This window comes from Talpa europaea, assembly GCF_964194135.1.
Source record: "Talpa europaea genome assembly, chromosome: X".
NCBI classification, from domain to species: Eukaryota; Metazoa; Chordata; class Mammalia; order Eulipotyphla; family Talpidae; genus Talpa; species Talpa europaea.
The window spans coordinates 7,566,351-7,589,473 of record NC_140081.1 but is presented as its reverse complement, the minus strand read 5'-3'; the positions used below and the strand labels follow the sequence as shown (position 1 = coordinate 7,589,473).

Here is a 23,123-nt window from a genome sequence, read left to right as displayed (position 1 = left end):
CTTGGAAGGGCTTTAGAACGATGAGTGTCTATGCTAGTTACAGTGAGATTTTCCAGGAAAAAGAAGGCGTATTCAGTTGAAATGTCTCAGGACACGGGTTAAGAAGCCTCTACATGTCCAACGCATTTTTGAAAAGACCCAAACAAGGGCCTCCCTGGTGGCATAGCACTACCAAGCTATCGCCAGCCACGGAAGCACAAGTTCGATCCCCAGCCAGGGAGCTGACCCACGTGGCACAGCAGACCTCTCCTGTCTCGCCTGCTGCTCCCCTCAGCAGTGTGTTTCAGTGGCTCTACCTGTTCTGCTCCCCACCCTGTCTCTGAATCCTCTCACACACGCGCCTCCTCCCCCCCTCACCTCGAGCCTAGACCCTTGTTCTTGTATGCATAAATAAAAATTAAATAAATATTTAAAACATAAAAGACCCAAACAGGGTTTAAAATGGTGTGCTGGTTTCCCTAGGGCTTCTGTGACAAAATACAGCAAACTGCATGGCTTGAAACAACAGAAATGTACTGTCTCACAGTGGTGGAGGCAAGAAGTCAACAATCAAGGTATCAGCAGGGTTGGTTTCTGAGGGAACCAGTCTAAGGGGAAATCTGTGCCATGTCTCTCTCCTAATGTCTGGTAGCCCCAGTACTCCTGGGCTTATAAAAGCATCACTCCAATCTTAATCTTCACATGGCTGTTTTCTTATAAGGACATCAGTCATACTGGCTTAGAGCCAACCCCAGCCCCACCATGACTTCATCTTAACTTGATGGCATCTGCAAAGACCTATTTCCAAATAAGGTGACATTCTAAGGCACTAGGGATTAGACCTTCGACATCCTTTTTTTGTGGGGGAGGGCAGGGGCAATTCAACCCACAATGCACAGCTATTCAATAAAGCATTTGGTTTTACCTATTCACTGTCTGTTACAGCAAACTGGCAGCGGGTTCTTACCTGGCCAGACAGTCACACCTAGCTACAAGGAAATCCAAGCAGTGTACCCTTTATTGTGGGCAGCCATGTGCCCAGCTTAAAACTGAAATTTCTACTCCAGAAGAGGAGATAATGGTCAAGGGACAGGTAGAGATCTATAGCACATAAGCAAAGAAAAAAAATCACTCAGAAAAAAAAAAAAAAAAAACACAAGTCCAGCCTCCAGATACTCTAGCTCTTAGGTGAAAACCCAATGCAAAAATGAGATCATAAAAGCTAGCAGAGCCTGGAAATGACCTTGGAAGTGAAGTGAAGAAACTGGCTTGTAGCTAAGAGAAGACCAAAGGCAAAAGGCACTCAAAGTGCATACAGTGAATAAAATCCCAAATTAGAAGCAGCTGAGGAAAAAAGTCAATCATACACCCACATAAAGGACTTTGATGGGCACATGTAACTATTTCAGAACAAAACTGGGCCTTAGAACACCACCTAATGCAAGAGTGTTACATTATTTGTTGCTCCCAATTCCTCTGATCCCATCCTTCTAGATCTTGGTGTGGTGTTGTGTTGTTTTCTTACATGCTTTTTTTTTCTTTAAAGATTTATTTATTTATGCATACAAGAGCTGGGGTGTAGGCCAGAGGTGAAGGAGGGTGAGAGGATTCACCAGAGACAGAGTGGGGAGCAGAACAGGTGGATCCACTGAAATATACTGCTGAGGGGAGCAGCAGGCGAGACAGGAGAGGTCTGCTGCGCCGTGTGCATTAGCTCCCTAATGGGGAACCGAACTCATGCTGCAGTGGCCAAGAATTGCTTCACAGTACTGAGACTTAACCCCTTCGCCACCAGGGAGGCCCCTTAAGTGCTTTTTTAAATTAAACTTTTTATTTTGAGATAATTGTAGATTCACATGCAGTTGTAAGAAATGATATCTAGAGATCCTGTGTTGTGTGTGTACCATTTACCCAGCTTCCCCAGTGCTACACAAAGAAAGCTATAGCACATCACAACCAGGATGTTACTTTGGTACAGTCAAGTTAACAAACACTGCCATCATTAGGATCCCTAATACTGCCCTTTTATAACCTAACACCCCTCCAACTGCTGACACCTCAATTCCCTGTGAATCCTGTAATTTTTCTCCATTTGCATAATTTCATCATCTAAAGAACATTATATAGGGCCTCCCTGGAAGCACAAGGGGTTAAGACACAACCTATGAAGCTATCCACAGCCACTGCAGCACGAGTTCAATCCCTGGCCAGGGAGATACCCACATGATGCAGCAGACTTCTCCTGCCTTGCCTGCTGCTCCCCTCATCAGTGGATTTCAGTAAATCTGCCTATTCTGCTTCCCACTATGTCTCTGGTGACTCCTCTCACCCCCCGCACTTCTGGCTTACACCCCAGTTCTTTTATGCAAAAAATAAAATTAAAAAAAAAAGAATTTTGAAAGTTACTTACATATTACATATAATCCTTTGTCACATATGTGATTTGCAAATATTTTTTCCCACTTTTCACTGTCTCTTAAGAGTCTTTCTCAGAACAAAAGTTTTTAATTTTGATGAAATCCAATTCATCATTTTTCCCTTTTATGGATTATATTTTTGCTAACAGGTCAAGTACTACTTGCCTAGTCGTAGGTCCCACAATTTTTCTATTTTTTCTGTGAAAAAATTAGTTTTATGTTTTACATTTACATTTGTGATCCACTTTGTTTTTTTTGTGTAAGATGGGAGAGTTGCTCTTCAATTAATCCACAATCTTTGTTGAAAAAACTATCTTTCCTCATTGATTCGCTTTTGCAATTTTTGTCAAACATCAACTGGGCATATTTCTGTGGCCCTATTTCTAGGTTCTTTTTTGTCTGTTTAATTGATCTATGTATTATCTATCCCTCCACCAATACTATGCAGCCTTGAAGCTAGGCAGACTAATTCCTCCTACCTTATTTTTACCCCAAAATTCCATTTTTTCAAAATTCAAATTGTTTTAGCTATTCTAATTCCTTTGCTTTTCCATGTACATTTTAAAATAATCATATCTATATCTACCCAAAAAACCTTCCAGGATTTTTTTATAGGAATTATATTAAATCCATGTATCAATTTGGGAAGAACTGACATCTTTACTATGTTGTGTCCTCTAATCCATAAACATGGTATGTCTCTCCATTTATTTGGATCTTCTTTGATTTCCCTTTATCATCACTGTGTAGTTCTCAATCACACAAGTCCTGTTCATACTGTTAGATTAACACTATTTTTTTCAGCAACTATAAATAACATTGCCAATTCAGTGTCCACATGTTCACTGTTAATAGCTAGAAATACAACTGATTTTTTTTGTTTTTTTCTTTTAAAAAGACAATCATGATTCAACATCTCGATCAGACTATTATATTTATAACAACCAACAGAATGGGTACAAAAAATGTACATTAAAACCCTTTGTTGGAATGCTTTACAGCTTCCACAGAACAGAACCTAAAATGTTATACATTTAGTCACAAATACAGTCCCCGAGATTTTTTTTTAAGATTTATTTATGCATACAAGAGCTGGGGTACAGGCCAGACATGCGGGGGGTGAGAGGAGTCACCAGAGACAGAGTGCAGAGCAGAACAGGCGGATCGACTGAAATACACTGCTGAGGGGAGCAGCGGGTGAGACAGGAGAGGTCTCCTGAGCCATGTGGGTCACCTCCCTGGCCGGGGATCGAACTCGTGCTGCAGTGGCTGCAGATAGCTTCACAGTGCGGCCTATTAACCCCTTGCATCACCAGGGAAGCTCCAATCCTCAAGATTTTTGCCCATGTGCGTGAGTGTTGTCTAAAATGTCTTCTTTGCAGCAGCAAGGCCCTGCCACCAATGTTCTTGGCTGAGTTCACAAATCTGCTGTAACCTGTAGCTTCCCTGTCACTTCTCTGGCTCTCCTCTCCTGCTAAGCTTTGTTTCCTGGCAGTTAATTGAAAACTTATGCCAGTGCCAAGGCTGCTACTACTGCTGCTAGAACCACCACAGCCACCTAGGTTTCGTGCTTTGCCAACATACTGGCCTCTACCACCATGAGAGCCAGAGCTTCTGCCTCCTTGCTTTTTTCCTTTCATGGGTACAAACTTTAAAAATTGATTGTTATAACTGCTCAAATGATTACAGCTTCCACCACCTCCAAAATTGCTTCTATCACCATCAAATCCATTGTAGCCATCCCCACTGCCACCACATCCACCACCACCACGGCTCACCAAAGCCACCTAGACCACTGATTTCCTCCAGGAGCAAAAGCTACTGTTCCCACCAAAACTACCTCCATAACCATCACCAAAGTTTCCAGAGCCACGCCAATCTCTTTGGCTGAAGCACTGGCCATCTCTTGCTTAGATAGAGCTTTCCTGACTTCACAGTGTGGTATTTCTGAATGACGGTCCTGTCTACAAAACTCATAGTCATCAAAGGCTACAAAAACAGTCTCTCTTCTTGCAGGTGCCTCGATCAGTCATGATTTCAATCACTTCGATTTTTCCCATACAGCTTAAGATAATCTCTTAGGTATAGTGTCCTCTTTAATGTCACCAACAGAAATCCTTTCAACAGTTAAGCGGACACCGGGTCTTTGAGAATATTCTCTTTACACAGTCCTCTGTGGTTCCACAACTCTGCCACCCACTTTGTGTGGCTCCGCCTACCTCCTCCGTGGCGGCATAAGTGACAAATTCAAAGCTTCTGAAGAGCTTGGAGTTTAATATATATAGTACTAAAATACAGGGCACAAATAACATAAATTGGGAGAAGGGATAAGTGGAGTTAAAGGTTGCTGCACTATCCAGGAGAAGGATAAAAATAAAAATGAAGGGTAATAATTTTTTGCCAAAACATCCCCTAAACACATACTCTTAACTTCAGAAGGCAAAAAAACCTCCTCTTCTCACTCCACTGTTTTGCAGTCAAGTCAAAGCAGAAGTAGTCACCCCACTGCTACCTCTGGGCAGCAAGATGCTACATGTCCATAATAAGTCCCTCCTTAAAGTATCTACAAGGATACTGCCAGTTCCAGATCATCCATTTCCAGACTTCTCACTGCCAAGGGGACTGACCAGCCTATCCTGACTTGGCTGGGAGGAAGGAGGTTCCCAGGATACAGGACTTCTAGTGCCAAAACGGAGAATGTCCAATTGGTCACCATATGCCCACCTCCAATGGCCCAAGCTAGCGAGCAAGCCACCAAGTGGACAAAACTCACCCACAGGTGTCATTTATAATCGCTTCCCCAAAGGTGCCTTTCATATACACAAACTCCTTGGCTCTGCAAAGGTGCACTGTCAACAAGTCACCTGAAACAGAACTTATGGAAATCTTGTCAGGTGGTTCTCCTTGCTTTCTAGATCCCAGTACACTATTGAAAAATACCAGTATGTAGCAGAGAAACAAAATCTATTTTAATCTAACAGTTTGGGAAACTTCCAAAGAGCATTGACCTGAAAAATCTTGACAGGGCAGAGGAAATTGATTTTCTACCAAAGTCATGCAGAGGATTAGACTCAGATTTAGGTCAATAAAAGATTTATATTCCAGCCAAGTCTCAATATAACATGATGCACAGATGTAAACATGCTTATGAGCTGACATAACTGACACACATTAGAAAGTCCAAAGTAAAAATCAGCTCTTAAGAATGCTGGTCCCAAAGGTAAAGCCAGTACATAAGTAGTATAAAAACTTCTGCACTGAATCACAGCATAATCGGTCTTTCAAATGGATTTTCATAATTCATGTTTATTTTTCATTCTGGCCCCTTTGCAAAATGATTGCCCACAAAACCTCAAAACCAGAAAAGTATCAGACATGCATTTATAATGATCAAAAAATTTCTTAAAATTGGTAAATGAATATCTTAGACTTAGAAAAACCTCCAGCTGCCTGACTGTCAAATATTAGGCAACAACTCGACCCCTGTGCTACCACCCAGAATATTTTGAAACTACACCTCATTTTTTATTTTAACCACTATTGATTATGGTAAGATCTCCCGTACACAGCTACACTTAAAAACCAAACACAGTACTGTTGAGCGGCTTGACCTTGACTGGCCTGCCCATCTGCAACAGGCAGTGCGCATTCATCACTCTTCTGGCTACAGTGAAAATTAAAATTAAAGTTCCCCCTTTCACAGTGCACTTCGGTTTTACAATTTTTCTTCAAAATCCTGAATGTTTTAAATCTTCCTGTATCTAAGAGAGAAAAGATGATGCACAGGATGTCAAGTCAACAGATGAAGTCAAGAAAAGCTATCACCGTGTAAACGAAGCGTGACATTAGGATAGTGGACGTCAAGAATGAAAGTGAGTGAGCCAACCTCAGTGCAGAATTGGTCACATCCAACTGAACACAATTTTGAAAGAAAAAGGAAAATACATAGAGGAAGCAAAAAGCTTTAAGCCAATGCAATCAATGGTGGTTAAAAGTGATGGCTGATTCCTGAGGTGGAAACATTTTATTTCATGGTTGCACGACTGGACACAGTAAATCCACATACCTCTGTACCCAGTCAAGGTCCTTCTTTTATTCTCCAAAGTGCAAACGAAGTGAAATAACAGAAGTATAGTTAGACTGCTTTGGAAAGAGAAGCAGTTAACAATCCCAACTTTCAGTAAAACCCATTTCAACCTTAAAGATAGATAGAAAAACTTAGTTCTGAATTTGTTTAAACAAATCCCCTAAGAGTTGCTTGAATTGCTGGAAACCACACATTAACTGGAAAGGGATGCTTCCCAGCAATAGCTGAATGAAAAAAGGCAAGGCTCCTGCAAGAAGTCTCCATGGAAACCACTCAGCCCTTGCATCTACCATTTATCTTATATTTTGGCTGACATTCAAACACATCAAATCAGCAATAAAAACATAAGGAAGTTGGAAGGGTTTTAGAAAATGAAGAATTCGGTATTTGGTACAGGGAGATTTTCCAAGGGGGTCAGGGGGGTGGGGGGAAGCAAGCACCAGCCGTCCAACTCTCAGGACTCAAGAGGTTTCTGCTAGTTCATTCCATTAAAAAGCAAATTCCCCAAATGAAGTGCTTGCAATATAGCTTTTATAGTAAGTATTTTATTTTGCCAATTCACTAAATGTTTAGAAGAGCAAATTTATATTTGCATTTACATTGTGAATGATTTGGGTACTCTAAAGTATGAAATTCTAGTTTGGAATTTTAGATTATGAAAAGGGAACGCAGATGACGTCACCGCGCACGCCAGAAGCACACGCCGGAAGTGACGGCCGGCAGCAACGGCCGGCAGCGTGGCAACGGGCAGACAACTACCTTTACGGGGTCTCCCCGCAGCCCAGCGTCGTGGTCACAGAAGAGATGAGATGTGGCCGGAAAGACGGAATGATTATAAAAGATTTCCAAGAAAACGTGTGCCTCCTCGAGGTCATCGCAATGACGGCAACCATAAAGTAGGCAATACTGCGCCGAAGAAATCACCGCTGCTCAACACAGCTGGTGAGGGAAGCTACCGTAGATATTACAGTGATGTTGATTACCGAAACTATGACGGCGGCCGCAGTTTTTGTCAGGATCGAAGAAGCGCGGTGTCTCTGGATCAAAGAAGCGCTCTTCCTCTCGATCGCAGAGGCGCGGTTTCTCAGGATCAAAGAGGCGCTCTTCCTCTCAATCGAAGCGCTCTTTCTCTCGACCGAAGAAGCACGCTCTCTCTGGATCGAAGGAGCGCGCTCTCTCTGAACTCTCTGAATCGAAGAAGCGCTCTTTCTCTCGACCGAAGAAGCGCTCTTTCTCAGGATCAAAGAAGCGCTCTCTCTCTCAATCGAGGAAGCGCTCTCTCTCTGGATCGAAGGGGCGCTCTCTCTCTGGATCGCAGAAGCGCTCTCTCTCTGGATCGAAGGGGCGCTCTTTCTCAGGATCAAAGAAGTGTTCTTTCTCTCAATCCAAGAAGCGCTGTTACTCTGGATCCAAGAAGCGCTGTTTCCCTGGATCCAAGAAGCGCTGTTTCTCTGGATCCAAGAAGCGCTGTTTCTCTGGATCGAAGAAGCGCTGTTTCTCTGGATCGCAGAAGCGCGCTTGCTCTCCATCAAAGAAGCGCTCTTCCTCAGGATCAAAGAAGCGCTCTTTCTCTGGATCGCAGAAGCGCTCTTTCTCTCCATCGAAGAAGCGCGATTTCTCAGGATCAAAGAAGCGTGCTTTCTCTGGATCGCAGAAGGGGTCCACCTCACAGAGGAGCTGAATCTGGCAACAGGTGGCCAAGAGAGGATCATTCCACCCGCCGAAAGCCTGATTACAGAGATATGAAAGAAGGCGCCAGAAGAAAGAGCTCCTACACTTCCGATTATGTGAGGGGTCGCTCTCGTAAAAGAGATACTCCTTTTCTCAGACAACCACCTGTAGGCCAAAAGGATTCTCCACACAGCAGATCTCACGCCACTGTCGGCAACAGGAGCTACTCTCTAGAAAGAAACAACCCGTACTCTTTTCAGCAGCCCCAGCATAGAAAGTCCATGCCTGCTGGTGTCTCCTACGAACGGCAGAATGAAGAAAAGCCAGGAGAAGGCAAAGAAACGCCTGTTCAGTCATCGAAAACATCGAGACACACTTCAAGTTCCTCAGCAGTAGCTTCATCGAAGGTGTTAGACACACCCAGTCAGCTGACTACCAAGGAACTCCCTGAGGCTGCAAGCAAGTGGGCTGCTGAAAAGCTGGAGAAGGCAGATGAGGGAGCCTCACCTGAAATTGCTGAGTATGAGTCAGGCCCCAAGGCACCATTATTAACTGACCAGCCGGAAGAACCCGAGTCCAATGCAACACACGGCAAAAAATTATTTGAAGACATTCTGCTAACCAGTCGTTCTAAAGCCATAGCATTCAAAACCAAAGAGATTGAACAGGCGTACCGGCAGGACTGTGAAACTTTCGGGATGGTCGTGAAAATGTTGGTTGAAAAAGATCCTTCATTAGAAAAGCATATACAATTTGCATTGAGGCGGAATTTACAGGAAATTGGTGAGCGGTGTATCCAAGAACTGAAGCGTTTTATTGAAGAGTATGATGCCTCTACTCAAGGCGCCTCCGGTCAAGATTTTGGAGGCCCTTGTTAGAAATACTTGCTCAGGAAAAAAAAAAAAAAGTCTCTAGATCCAATGTGACATGTCAGAATTTTGACTTGTGGCCTTTTTGACTTTGCATGCTTATCTTAGACTTTGTTACTTCAAATATACCATCAAAAAAAAAAACTGAGTACTTTGGAATCTTAGAGACTATTTGCTTTGAGAATGATTCTCATGCTGATAAAACAGAGCACTTACATTTCTAGAAGACACCGCATAATAAAATTCTGTTTACTGAAGAGATGAACTCAATGTCTTCTTTTTTTTTAAAGATTTTATTTATATAAGAGCTGGGGCACAGGCCAGAGGCACGGGAGGGTGAGAGGATTCACCAGAGACAGAGTGGGGAGAACAGACAGACAGACCGAAAGCACTGCGGAGGGGAGCAGCAGGGAAGACAGGAGAGGTCTGCTTCGCCATTTGGGTTTCTCTCTGGCTGGCTGGGGATTGAACTCGTGGTGCAGAGGCTGCGGCTTGCTTCATAGTGCAGTGCTTAACTCCTTGCGCCACCAGGGAGGCCCCAAAGTGTGTATTTTGCAAAACGTTCTTGATTTAAAAAAAATTTGTTAGTAAATTAAAAAAAGAAAAGGGAAAACAAATTTTTTTAAGATTTATTTATGCATACAAGAACCAGGGTATGGGCCAGGGATGGGGGGCGGGGGGGGGGTGTGGGCATTCACTAGACAGAGGGGGAGAACAGGCAGACCGAAAGCACTGCTGAGGGGAGCAGCGGGCGAGACAGGAGAGGTCTGCCGCGCCATGGGGGACCCTCGCCGACCGGCCGGGATGGAACCTGCGCTGCAGAGGCCGCGGACAGCTGCAGAGGCCACCAGGGGAGGCCCCGACATGTAAGTCTTAAACACTATTATATATAAGTGTAAGAGGGGGTAATTTGAGATGAATGATAAGGACTTTTTAAAGTTGAAATTTCTTTAAAAATTTTCTAATTGAAAGAGAAAAATCTCGACTATAAAGTAGTAGGGGGGTTTCATTCTTCCGTTTGTCCATATGCCCCATCTCAAGAAGGAAAGTGACTGACTGATCACATGCCCATGATGAAGCCATTTATACATTATGCCTTGTTCATCTCTACGTGTGGTGCAACAAGTTAGCTACACTGCTGCAGACCTTGCTAGGGGTTCTTCCCCCTGAGAAAGCGTTCTTTAAAAAAAAAACAAAAAAGCAGAGCAGGCAGGGAGCCCGACCACCCTTCACCAAGCCGTGTGTGAAAACAGTGAACAAGCTGTCCAGATCACAGGTTAGTGAAGAATCTAGCAATGAGGAGAGTCCATTTCCTGGTCACTCCCAGCTGCCCAGTGGCGTGTGTCCAAAATATGTAATGTTGTGTGGCATTAGTTAGGAAACCTTAAAAACCATGTTTGTTTTGACGACCCAATTTCCTTATCCTCCCATCCTCTCTCCATTTCTTGTGACCTCTGTGGATAATATCTAAAGAGCTACCACAGAGTGGATAAAAATTACATTAAGATCCTTTTCCGGTTCATAAGCACGATGACTGGGTGTTCACGCGACTGTGTGAGATGTGCCGCCCTTAAACCTTGTTACGACGTCGGCACATTACCCTTCTGACGTTAAAAAAAAATTACATTAAAAGCAGAAAATAGCTGTGTAAATAATTATAGTGGATCCTATAATGGGGGGGTCTCAAAATAATGGGGGCATTCCACAAATTTAAAAAATAATTAAAGGCGGCGACTATTTTCTTAAGTTCCCTATATAAAAGCACATTGGATTTTTATTTTTGCCATTTGTATGTTGTACATAAGCCAACCCCCACCCATCATCTCTGATGAGGATAAATATTCTAATCCAGGATCCAGTTTCTTCAGTCAAGATCTCCTAAGTTTGAAAATAAAACTTGAGAAACTACCATTGAGGCAGAGCAGTTGTTTACATTGTTGAAATTAATTATACTAGAGATGTTTTCCTCACAGATGCATTTAAATGTAGCTTCAACAGAAAATTTTTTTCTTCCTGTTCCCCAATTATATTCACCACATAAAGCTGTTTGTAGCTTGCTATCAGCATTACCCTGAGAGGCTTGTCAGTGTTAAATATGTTTGTTTTTTCTAAGCTGTTTGTTTACTTTCAGGATAAACAAATTCAGATGTGTATCAGAGTGTGTATTTTTTTAAAGATTTATTTATTTATGCATACAAGAGCTGGGGTACAGGGCAGAGATGCAGGGGGGGCGAAAGGATCCACCAAAGACAGAGTGGGGAACAGAACAGGCAGACTGACTGAAATACACTGCTGAGGGGAGCAGCGGGCAAGACAGGAGAGGTCTGCTGCACCATGTGGGTTTCTCTCTGGCAGTCTGCGGATAGAACTCGTGCTGCGGAGGCTGCAGATTGCTTCATAGTGCAGTGCTTAACCCCTTGTGCCACCAGGGAGGCCCCAGAGTATGTATTTTGCAAAACAATCTTGATTAAAAAATATTTGTTTGTAAATTAAAAAAAGAAAAGGTAAAACAACTTAAAATTTATTTAAGATTTATTTATGTATGTATACAAGAACTAGGGTACAGGCCAGAGGTACGGGGGGTGAGAGGATTCACCAGAGACTGGTGGGGAACAGAACAGGCAGATTGACAAAACACACTGCTGAGGGGAGCAGCAGGTGAGACAGGAGAGGTCTGCCGCACCATGTGGGTAGATCCGTGGCCGGGGATCGAACTCATGCTGCAGTGGCTGCGGATAGCTTCATAGGTTGCGTCGTCTTAACCCCTTGCACCACCAGGGAGGCCCCCAACAACAACTTAAAATTTTGCAACTATGGAAGTAAGGATCCTGCACATGTGACAGCCAGCCTCCAAATGGCCCCCAGTAATCTCCAGAACCTGGTTTTCAGGATGCCCTTGTGTGGCCCTTCCCCACATTGTATCAGGGTTGTCTGTGTGACCAGCAGAATGTGGTATGCAAGGGAAGACTTCAGAATCATTGGCAGTCTCTACCACATGATTACGAAAACAAGGGGGGGTTAAGGGTTTTATATAATTTATTCCATTTACTCTTAACACCCCTGCATTAATCAAGATAAACTAGGTTACACTAAAACAGTTTATTTCAACCTTGGCACTACTAACCTCTTAGAGCAGATCATCCCTTAAAGCAGACTGTGCACTATAGGATGTTCAGCACTAACTGGAATACAGGGTGTTACCCACTAAATGCCAACAGCACCTTCCCCAGTTGTGATAATCAAAGAAGTCTCTAAACTATGCTCCAGGGTTGGGGGGTGCAAAATTGCTTCCACGTGAAGATCACAGTGCTAAAATATCAAACAGCCACCAAATCTTAATGGCTTAAAGTGACTTCTTTCCCTTGTTCCTACTACAAAGGCTATTGGGTATGGGGACTCTGCCAACATCATTTTCATTCTGGTGCCCAAGCTGATGGAGCGGTGTCTCCATCTGAAACATCGTCAGGCACCGTGAAGGGAAAGAGATGCAGCAAACTACATGCTAGCTCTTAAAGCTTCTCCCCGGAAGAAGGCAGACATCATCTCACCTCACAGAGCACTGGACAAAGCACATCTCTGGCCAAAAACGATATCCAGAGAGGGACACTGAACACTCATAAGCAACTATGCAGTGTATCAACCCCTAAGATATACAGAGGTTCTAACTTTTTATACACAAAGAAAGATGTTCACAGGTAACCTGACAAAACTCACACCATGGTCTATGAAGATTCTACCCATATCTACCCCACAAACACACACACCAAAAATCAATACCCTCTCCACTTTAACACTGGTTTACAAACTGCTCTGTGGAAGTGAATAGTGTCCAAAGTGCTTCAGAGATTCTGTAACATTTCATTCATTTGCATTCTATTTTTTTTTTTTTTTGTGGAACCCTCACCAGTGGCCAGGGAACGAACCGGCGCTGCAGAGGCTGCAGGCAGCCTCACAGCCCAGCGCTCAACCGCTGCGCCACCAGGGGAGGCCCTGCATTCTATTTTTTTTAATATTTTTATTCCACTCCTCAGCACACAACCAAGAGAACTAAAAGGTGTTAATGTCCACATAAAAACTTATAAACACTCACAGCAGCAGTATTCATAACAGGGAAGAAATGGTAACATCACCAAATGACAGTCATTTGACGAATGGATAAACAAAATGTGGTATATCCATTAAAGTGGAATATTACTGGGCCATAAAAGGGAATGAAGTGCTGATACATGCTACAACATGGACAAGCCTTAAAAACATCATGCTAAGTGAAAGAAACCAGACACAAAAGACCACATGTTGTGTGATTCCATTTACATGAAATGTCCGGAATAGACAAAGCTATAGAGACAAGTGTATCAGTGAGGGGTGACTGCTAAAGGGTATGGGGTTTCATATTGGAGGAAATAAAAAATGTGCTGAATTTGATTGTGGTGATGGTAGCACAATCCTGTGGAAGTACTAAAAAACCACTGAAATGTATGTTATAAATGAATGACATGTGTGATAAAATTATTACTCCCCAAAAGAGTCACCACAACAGAAACGTGTTTGTATCCATTTTTGTTGTCATCCTATTTTTCCAGATCACTGTAAAATAAATGTTATGCAATTTTTTTCAGCTACAGAGGTTGGCCATACTTTGAAGAACTGCTTCCCTACAGGGGGGAACAAGGAAATATAACTTGCGAACAAAAGAAGGCAGAGGACCCACATTCACAAACTTGGTGGAGAATAAAAATGAATTTGAAGTTTCATAAAAATGGGGGGTTGGAGGTTTTTGTTTTGTTTTGTTTTGTTTTTTAACAAAGTAACACCTGTCACAGAACCAATTACCCCCTGCCTGCTTCTAAGGCGCACTCCTACAGTATTCTGCTACAGAACACTAAGGGACTACCAGTCCTGCTTCGATGATAATGGGGCTGGCCATAACTAAGTGACACATCTGAATGATGCTCTCACATCACAGAAAATTCACTGTCGCTGGGGAAAAGCCAGTTTCGGCATTGTGTTTAAACCGCTCCCCAGGCAGCCTGTGCGTGTTGCCTACACTGGAAGCCCCAGCCATGAAATGACACGGTTTCAAGGCTAGAGCTCCAGTCACTCCCCTTCGGGATAAAGCCAGAGAACAGCTTCACAGGAGTCAGAGTCCCAATTCCCACAAAGCAGCCCAGCTCCCACATCAGCAACACAAGAGACTGTGGCATCGACAGGGGAATCTTCTGGGAATCTGACCCCAAACCACAAAGGAAACCTTTCTCCTCCCCGCCCCCACCCAAGGATTTAACATTGTTCTACTGAAGGAGCCCACCATAGACCCAAAACCTTTACTTCAACTTCTGTCCCCGGCAAAACTTGTCCCCTGAAGATAAATGATCAAATGCAAGACAAAGATATCTGCTTGCAAAGTATCGGGTTGTCAGAAAACTCATGACACATTTTTGCTTGAAAAACAGAAAAAAATAAATCGTGACTTTTCCAACCCGATACTTTGTAGGAGCCACAGATGAGTGAGCCAACAGATAAGAATTCCCTTTTCTTCTTTTTATTTTAAGATTTTTCCATGAAAAGAGCTTAAGTAGGAAACTGCTTTCTTAGATTGTGGTTGTAAAATTAAGATAGGCTAACACGTGTCGTCTATACTCTACCAGAACACTGGCTCTCTTTTTTTGTACCATGGAACCTCTGGAAGTGTGGGGAAATTTTATGAATCCCTTTTAGGAGTGACACTTTTAAACGCAAAATATAGATATATGATTACAAGAGAATTATATTAAAATAGTTATTAAAAATTATACTAATTTGTGATGGTCATATATATGTACTCGTTACAGCATTAAGTATCAAAAACTAGTGGAAACTAAAACTGCCCACACTTTGAAGTAGCAGTTAGCACATGATATGTCAAGATATGTGCAACAGCTGTGATGCACTAGGAAACTGATTTATTGATGACAAAACCACAGGGGGGATTAACAGTGCTGTGATTTGTTGCCTGCATTTGTTAATTGATGAAAATGTTAAATATCCATTGTTAGTCAAAATAAAGATGTATTCTTTTCTCCATCCAAGGTCAAGTTCCCTTTGAATTCTAGCCATAGGTCCTTTGGAGATCTGGGAACCCAGATAAAGAATCCCTGTTTAAAATGAGTAATAGAGGACTCCCGGGTGGCGCAGGGGTTAAGAGGCAACCTATGAAGCCACTGCAGCACAAGTTATGTCATTTTTGTCAGCTCCCCCAGCCAGGGAGCTACCCATGGCGCAGCAGACCTCTCCTGACTCGTCCACTGCTCTCCTCAGCAGTGTATTTCAGTCAGTCAGCCTGTTCTGTTCCCCACTCTGTCTCTGGTGAATCCTCTCACCCCCCACACCTCTGGCCTGCACCCCAGTTCTTGTATGCATAATCTTTTTTAAAAAATCAGTAATAACCTAAGGATATGAATCCTTCCCAGAAGAATGTAAATTTTAAGATGTCTGTAGATACCATTTAAAATGTTTTCTTTATAAACTACATAGATAAAAAAGGGGTTGTGATTTTTTTTATACTGCCAATGTCGTGTACCCAACACATAAGCAAACTTATATTATCAAATAAATAACATCTACACCTGGAATAAAAGATGTAATCCATTTCATTTTTATTCTGGAGTCTCCTGACATAAATCCTATTGTTAGACTTGGCTGACTGCCTTGAATTTTATCCGGACTAGCCCTTAACGATGGGAGAGAAAGAAAATTTTTTACTACCCCAAGAATTTATCTTCCACCTACCTCCTACATGCCTTAAGATTGTTCTCAGATTTCTTAATCAATATTGAAGCAAGTAAAATCTCCTGTGGCTATGAATTTTGGCACGCTTAATGGTATCCATGGAAACACCCTAATTGAAAACATTCAGTTCCCATTGGATCATCTTATCCCATAAAGCATTTAGGAGAATTCATTTAAATCCTCTCACATATTTGACACCCTATAAAGAGCCTTTCAGTGCTAGGTAATACATACATGATATGGAGGGAAACCTGTAAGCTGAGCATTTGAAATAATTCCAGAAAATTACTTATGGGCACTCAAAACACTGATTGGGATGTGTTTGCAATTGCTGGGTCAATTCAACATTTTGTCTGAAGTCAGAAAAAGCTCATCAGAAATTTTATTTTTATTGCATTAAAGACTAGCCATTTAAGGTACACCACAGATGCTTAGATGTCAGAAACTGGGTGCCACTTGGTGCTTTCTTTCCTCATAACTTTGCCTCTCATGTTATTGAATGACCCATAATGTTCACTTAGGGTCAGCATCACTTCCCCTATTTTAAAGATCCAGTGCTACAAATAATAAATACAAGGTCATTTAAAAAGTTCCCACCTGGGCCTCCCCTGGTGGCGCAGGCAGTTGTGCGTAGTGCTGTGAGGTTGTCTGTGGCCTCTGCAGCGCAGGTTCGATCCCGGCCGGCCGGCGAGATGCCCACATGGCTCAACAGACCTCTCCTGTCTCACCCGCTGCTCCCCTCAGCAGTGTGTTTCAGTCAGTCTGCCTGTTCTGCTCCCCGCTCTGTCTCTGGTGAATCCTCTCGCCCTCCCGTGCCTCTGGCCTGTACCCCAGTTCCTGTATAAATAAATATCTTTTAAAAAATTAAAAAAATTAAAATTTAAAAAATAGAAAGTTCCCACTCTACTCGTTCTCTCTTGTTCCAGGAGCATCTGCTTTGTGTCATCCGTCAGTACCGGGGGGAGAACGCGGAAGACTCAGATGCTTCCTTTAAGAAAAGTCATTTTACCTTCCGTACCTCTTCCTTCTTATATGCAACATGGAGGTGAGGAGGCCACACCGCTCTTCTACCAGCTCCTCGGGAGGAGTACTACCCTTGAACCCGCTCCATCCTCAGCAACTCTCCCCACAGCGATGCTGATCCTCTCAGTGCTCCAGAACTCACTCAACAGGAGGCGTTCAAAACAAAAAAGAAAACAGGGAAAAAAGGGCAGAGAGAGAGAATGGCTACCAGCCAAGGCTGACAGAGTTTCAGTAAGCTGGGACTGGAAAAGCTGCACAAATATATTTACTATCAAGATGTTTCAACTTATTATTATCCCCTTACTTTTATGTGTAAAAAAAGGTCTTCTGAGCTCACACCAGATGGCCAGGAGAGCGTCAGGAAATCATTCCTGAAGGGTGGTAGTCAGTTCATCCAAAACAAGACAAAAGTTGACCCTCCTGCTATTTGGACAGCCCATCATGCCCTCAAGTGTTCCTTCTCTGATGCAGATTTCTACCCTGACTGGATCATAAATATGACAATAAAATGATAAATATTACATTCTGATACCCAAACGTTTGCCAATATTTTATTGAATTTAAAGCAGAGGCTGTCATTTCCTTCCCACCCTAATGTAGCACAGCTCCCCAGGAACCGTTATGACATGAGAAGCCCAAGCTGTGTGGAGAGGGCCGGGAGGATGAGATACCACAGTGGAGAGACTGGCCACAAGCACTGAGGAGCCAATCCCAAGAGGGAAGAGGTCACCTTGGAAGTGGAAGCTCAAGTCCCAGTCACCCAACCAACACCACTCAGAGGACAAACTGCCCCACTGAGACATTCTGAAATCCCAGACGGACAACACTGTGAGAATAGTTACTATACGCCACTGAGTTGGGCTGAGTTTTCAAGCAGCAATACAGAACCAAACCAAGACAGTCATCACCTCTTTCATGAGCTTCGGTACCACCTGAGAAGTAACAGGGAGGTCACTGACCTTTCTTCAGAGAGGAGTAAAAACTGAACACAGATCCTTTCAGTTGGTTCAGGGCCTCAGTTTAATCCTCAGGAAGAAGTTAGTTACGGCAAGATGTGGATAACCTGACTTCTGACCAATTCACCCTAAAAGGAAAGGCCTGGGCAGCACTAATGGAGAGGCTACCTCAATCAAGTAAAGGTCGCCCAAGAGCTGAACCTTCACATAAATGGCCTCTGGCCTCCAGGGATGCTCCCTCACTGTGCAATCTGGTCAGTAGGTACCTAACTAACAATGGGTCATGTGAGCTGTCAATATACTAATGTCGTCCCAAAAGCAGGTCATTCACTTGCTTCCACATAGAGCCCACATGAACCAAGGAATCTGCTAACAGTCTCAAGGCCTTGTCAAACTTGTAAAGGAATGAACAGACACCCAAGACCATACAGCAAAAAACGAGGTAGTTCCTCTGGGTGATTTTATTATCTGAGTTATTTGTAAATCCACAGTTGCTTCTGCAGCTCCAGCAACAGGAACAAGTGGCCATGTTCTTTGTATTCTACGGTACTATTAAAATAGTTCTAATAAATATTCCTAACACAGAAGAATGATTGAGAGTGGGTGAGTCCTCAAAGAACAATGAGGAATGTTACTAAAAATAAGGAGTCCTTTCTAGCACGCAAGGTGTTTTTTCACAGCTTTATCCCAAAGCACCCTTTGGAGAGAAGTTAATTTTGTGAAGTTCACTTTACAGACAAGGAAATAGTGATCACAAAGACGGCAGTGGGAAAGTGCTTTATGAACCCTGGACCTCTCACACAGCTAGAATGTATTCCAGTCAATAGTATCAGTACCCAGCAGGCCAGGCACAAAAGTCTGAATGATCTGAGTGTCTCCAACTGGTAGGCAGTCAGATCAAAACTGTAAGAGACAAGTGAAACTCTGGTCTGCCACCCTAGAGGAGTAATTCCACGTCTCCTTGGCCTTGTCCCATCCAAAATATCCCAACCCCAAAGGTAAAAATTATCAAACTAATAATTATTCCTGTTAACTTTCAGAATAAAACTGCTTCCCTTACTGGGATTTGGAGTAACTATGCAGTAACTCATGCCAAAATCCAGAAATTGCCCTGTATACTTTTATCACAGTACTGATATGGGAGCAAATGTCAAGTAACCTTATTCCAGATAACACAGGAAGCTGGTGTTTATTCTGAAATACTGTGGTAGCATATAAAGGAGGTTACTAGGAGCTAGAGGAGGGGAAATGGTGAATTGTTATTCAGTGGATACAGAGCTTATGTTTAGGGTGATGAAAAAGTTTTGGAAGCAATAGTAGTGAGTGGCTGAGTAAATGTACTCCATGCCACTGAATTCTACACTTCAAATGGGTCAAATGTTAAGTTTTATGCATATTTTACTATAATAAAATTTTTTTTATAGAGGCATGTTTTCTTTATTTATTTGTTTGTTTCTTCGTTTGTTTCGTTTATACAAGCACTGGGTACAGTCAGAAGCGCGGGAGGGTGAGAGAATTCGCCAGAGCCAGAGCGGGGAGCAGAGCAGGCAGAAGGACCCAAGTACACTGCTGAGGGGAGCAGCGGGCGGCAGGAGAGGTCTGCACACCATGTGGGACCCTCCTCTGGTGGCCGGGGAGCAGCCGGGAATCGAACCGGTGCTGCAGAGGCTGCGGGCAGCTTCGCAACCCAGCGCTCAACCGCTGCGCCACCGGGGAGGCCCCACTATAATAAAAATTTTAAGCAAGAAAATGCCGACATGAAGAAAAGACATAAACGGCTAAATCATGCATTAACATTTCAATGGTAGAAAATGACTAAAAAAAGAAAAGTTACATCAGCTTGAATTTCAAGTTAGGTATATGTCAATCTGAAGAGTTTTGAGAGACTTCAAGCATAATTTTTGTTTTTATTGAGGTAACACTGGTTTAAAACACTGTATGATTTATAGGTACAGGATCACAACTCTTCAGCTGTGTGTCACCACACCACACCCACCACCAGGCACCCACAGTCCTCCACCATATCAGGCATAATTTTTCAGCCTAAACACTGTTACAAAAGGCTTCACAATATTAACCTTGCTGGTATTTCATATGTAGAAACACTTCAGACTTAGACAAATACTTTTACCAAATGTCAAAATTAAAATCACCAATGAGGGGCAAAGAGACATGAGTGTCTCCTGATGCATTCAATACCTGTGCATAATCTTTGTCTAGCAATGAGAAGCCACCAACCCAAATTTACTACATTGTGTCACGAAAATATCATTGTTCAAAATGTCAATGTCACAAAAGACAATCTTACAGATTACTTCAAACCAAAGGAGACTATAAAACCATGACAAATTCAATATGTGGTGCAGTGGGTTGAGTACAGCGCTGTGAAGCTGTCCGCAGCCTCTGCAGCGTGGGTTCAATTCCAGGCCGGCCAGGGAGATACCCACATGGCGCAGTAGACCTCGCCCGCTGCTCCCCTCAGCAGTGTCTTCGGTCCGTTTGCCTGTTCTGCTCCCAGCTCTGTCTCTGGTGAATCCTCTCACCCCCCGCATCTCTGGCCTGTACCCCAGTTCGTGTATAAAAATAAATTAAATCTTTAAAAAAAAAAATTTAATATGTGGATCTAAGGCTGGCTCCTGTATCAGGAAAAAGTAACATGATTCCTAACAAAGAACACTTTGGGGACAAGTGATGAAAATACAGACTGCAAACTAAAGTATGCTATCAATATTAAATTCCAGAATTTTAATAATTATATGTACTTATGTACAGTGTGAAAATTTAATACTCCAGTGAGAAATTGTTGAAAGAGGATCTTGACTAGATACTGTGAGTCTAAGAAAAAAACTGTAAACATTGTCATCTACATAGTCAAAGCGTTTTTCGCAGGGGTATGGGTGAACAATTCTGAACTCACACTACATGTACACTAGAATTAAACAAAAAGAGAAAGATATGCTCAAACTAGTAAGGCCTAATGAGATCACAAGCACACAACCTAAAGTCAAATGATTTAAGTAGACAAACAGATATACATACACAGAGAGGAGGAAAAAAACAAATGTGGCACATGGTGAGTAAATCTGGGTAAAATATGTACAAAATTTCTTGGTACTATTCTTGCAACTTATTCTCTCAGCTTGAAATTACTTCAAAATAAAAAGTTTAGCCTGGGTCCTTGAATCATGGCAGAAAACCGCCTGCCTACATATCAAAAATAGCCACAGTGGAAAGCAAGCTTCTGTTGTGTTAAGCCTCTGGAAATTTAAGCAACAGAACTTTATGGTAATGGAGCTTTGCTTCTTGTAGGGCCCAGCCCTATTTTGCCTAATTAAATATTAATCACAAATACTCTAAGAGATGATGCACAATGATGCACCGATGAATGCTAACATCTTTAATAGGCAAGTCTCAGAAGCAGCAGGGTGTACACATAATCTCTCAACACGTCTCGGCCAAGATTCTTCAGGTCCAAGGGAAAGAGTAACTTTGCAGGGTAGAAGCCCAACAGGCACAACTGAAATGGGACCAAGGCTAATAAGCACCAGTAATAAAGACATATCAACATCATGAACTCCATGATACAGTGCACTAAAAAGGCACATCGTTTTTCTAGTAATCTTGCCAAAAATGTACGACCTTATTCACATAAGAAAATATCAAACAAACCCAAATTGAGGGTTTGAATATTCTACAAAATAACCGATCAATTAGCTTCAAAATGGTCACGGAAGACAAGAAACTGGTACAGATTCAACAAGACTAAGGAGAAGTAACAATTAAATGCAATGTGGGATCACGGATAGTATTCTGGAACAGAACTAGAGCACCAGTGGAAAAACTGATGAAATTTGAATAAGCTCTGTACTCTAGTTAATAATATTGCACCAGTGTTAACTTCACATTCTTGGTAATTGTGCTGTGGTTATGTAAGATGTTAATGTAGAGAGCAGGATGAAGAATATAAAAGAACTCTGTGCTATTTTTGCAACTTTTCTTAAAGTCATTTTCTGTAAACTCATCTCTTGAGTGACTGAATATTCCTATTGGACTAAACAGACATGTTACCCTCTACTCCCACTCAAAACTCAGAACAATAATGCAGGGCTTTAAAAAAGGCTTAAACCTACAAGAAGAAGGGAAAAAAACAAAATTATGGAGACCAGGAAACAGATGGACATATAGCGACTGCAGGAAGTGGAAACCAAGGAGGTCAGTTCATACAACAGACTCTGGGAGAGGACCCAATTCCCTCGGAGGTGTAAACAGAGCTAGAAGCAGGAGGATGACAGCATTGCAAACCCAAGACACCATTATTTCAGGAAGCACTGCCAAATAAGACATGGAACAACACCACTGAGCATTTATCTTAGCCCTTTAAAGGAGCTCTTTTTAAACGTAAGATTTTGCATTCGTCACTCATATATACATAGAAAAGAAAATAAGGAAAATTAATTGTCCAACGTTTTCCTGAAACTTCTTCGCATTCAGAATTGGACAATCTGGTTTTTTTTAAATAAAAATAGCTTTTATTGAAGTTATTATTTATTTTTAAACTTTGCTACAAAGAACCCCCATATCCTCTTGAATCAAATTTACCAGCTGTTGGTCTTTTGCTCGATCTATACGTATTTATAGGTAAGGGATATGACATCTGCAAATCATTCTCAATGGCTTAGGGGAAAAATATGAATAGATAATATAATTAAAATACATAGAATATATATGGACAATCTTTCACAAAGTAGTCAATGTCCATATTTTTCCTCTGTGCCACTGACAACATCCAGTGATGCAGCATTTCTTCAAAGAATCCATAAAAAGGAACTGGAACCATAGTACGCAACTTTGAAATTATGTAAAGCTAGACTACTTTTGACTCCTGCTTTGAGTCCGCTGCAAGCTTTGACGCAATGTAAGACACCATCAACTGTGAAACAAATCAACACAGTGTAGTACTGACATAATGATAGAAACACAGGTCAATGGAACAGAATGGGTAGTCCAAACATACACCTTTATATTTCTGGCCAACTGATTTTGGCCAAGGGTTCCCAAACTATTCTATAGGAAAAGAATGACGTTAAGACAACTTTGCAACTAGGACAACTGGATGTCCATTAAAAAAAAAAAAAAAAAAAAAAGAATGGAGTTGAATCCATACCTCGGCACCGTATTAAAAAATGGATCAGGGGCCTCCCTGGTGGCCTAGGGGTTAAGGCTCAGCCGTATTACCACTATGGCTTGGGAGTTTGATCCCCGGCCAGGGAGCTAACCCACATATGGCGCAGCAGACCTCTCCTATCTCGCCCTTTGCTCCCCTCAGCAGTTATTTCAGTCGATTCGCCTGTTC

General features: G+C 42.3%; 2 protein-coding genes across 3 annotated transcripts in view; one reads left to right on the top strand and one right to left on the bottom strand.

The window, feature by feature from the left end:
• REPS2 (RALBP1 associated Eps domain containing 2) overlaps positions 1-23,123 on the bottom strand; it is a gene marked incomplete at both ends in the record, with an annotated part of 164,245 nt that overhangs the window by 124,439 nt on the left and 16,683 nt on the right. The window lies entirely within an intron of this gene.
• On the top strand, positions 8,423-9,032 carry LOC311186918 (periphilin-1-like; the record flags this gene model as incomplete). Its single annotated transcript, XM_084258146.1, has 1 exon — positions 8,423-9,032. Exon 1 carries the CDS (start codon positions 8,436-8,438, stop codon positions 9,030-9,032), a length of 597 nt encoding a protein of 198 aa, XP_084114272.1. The 5' UTR covers positions 8,423-8,435.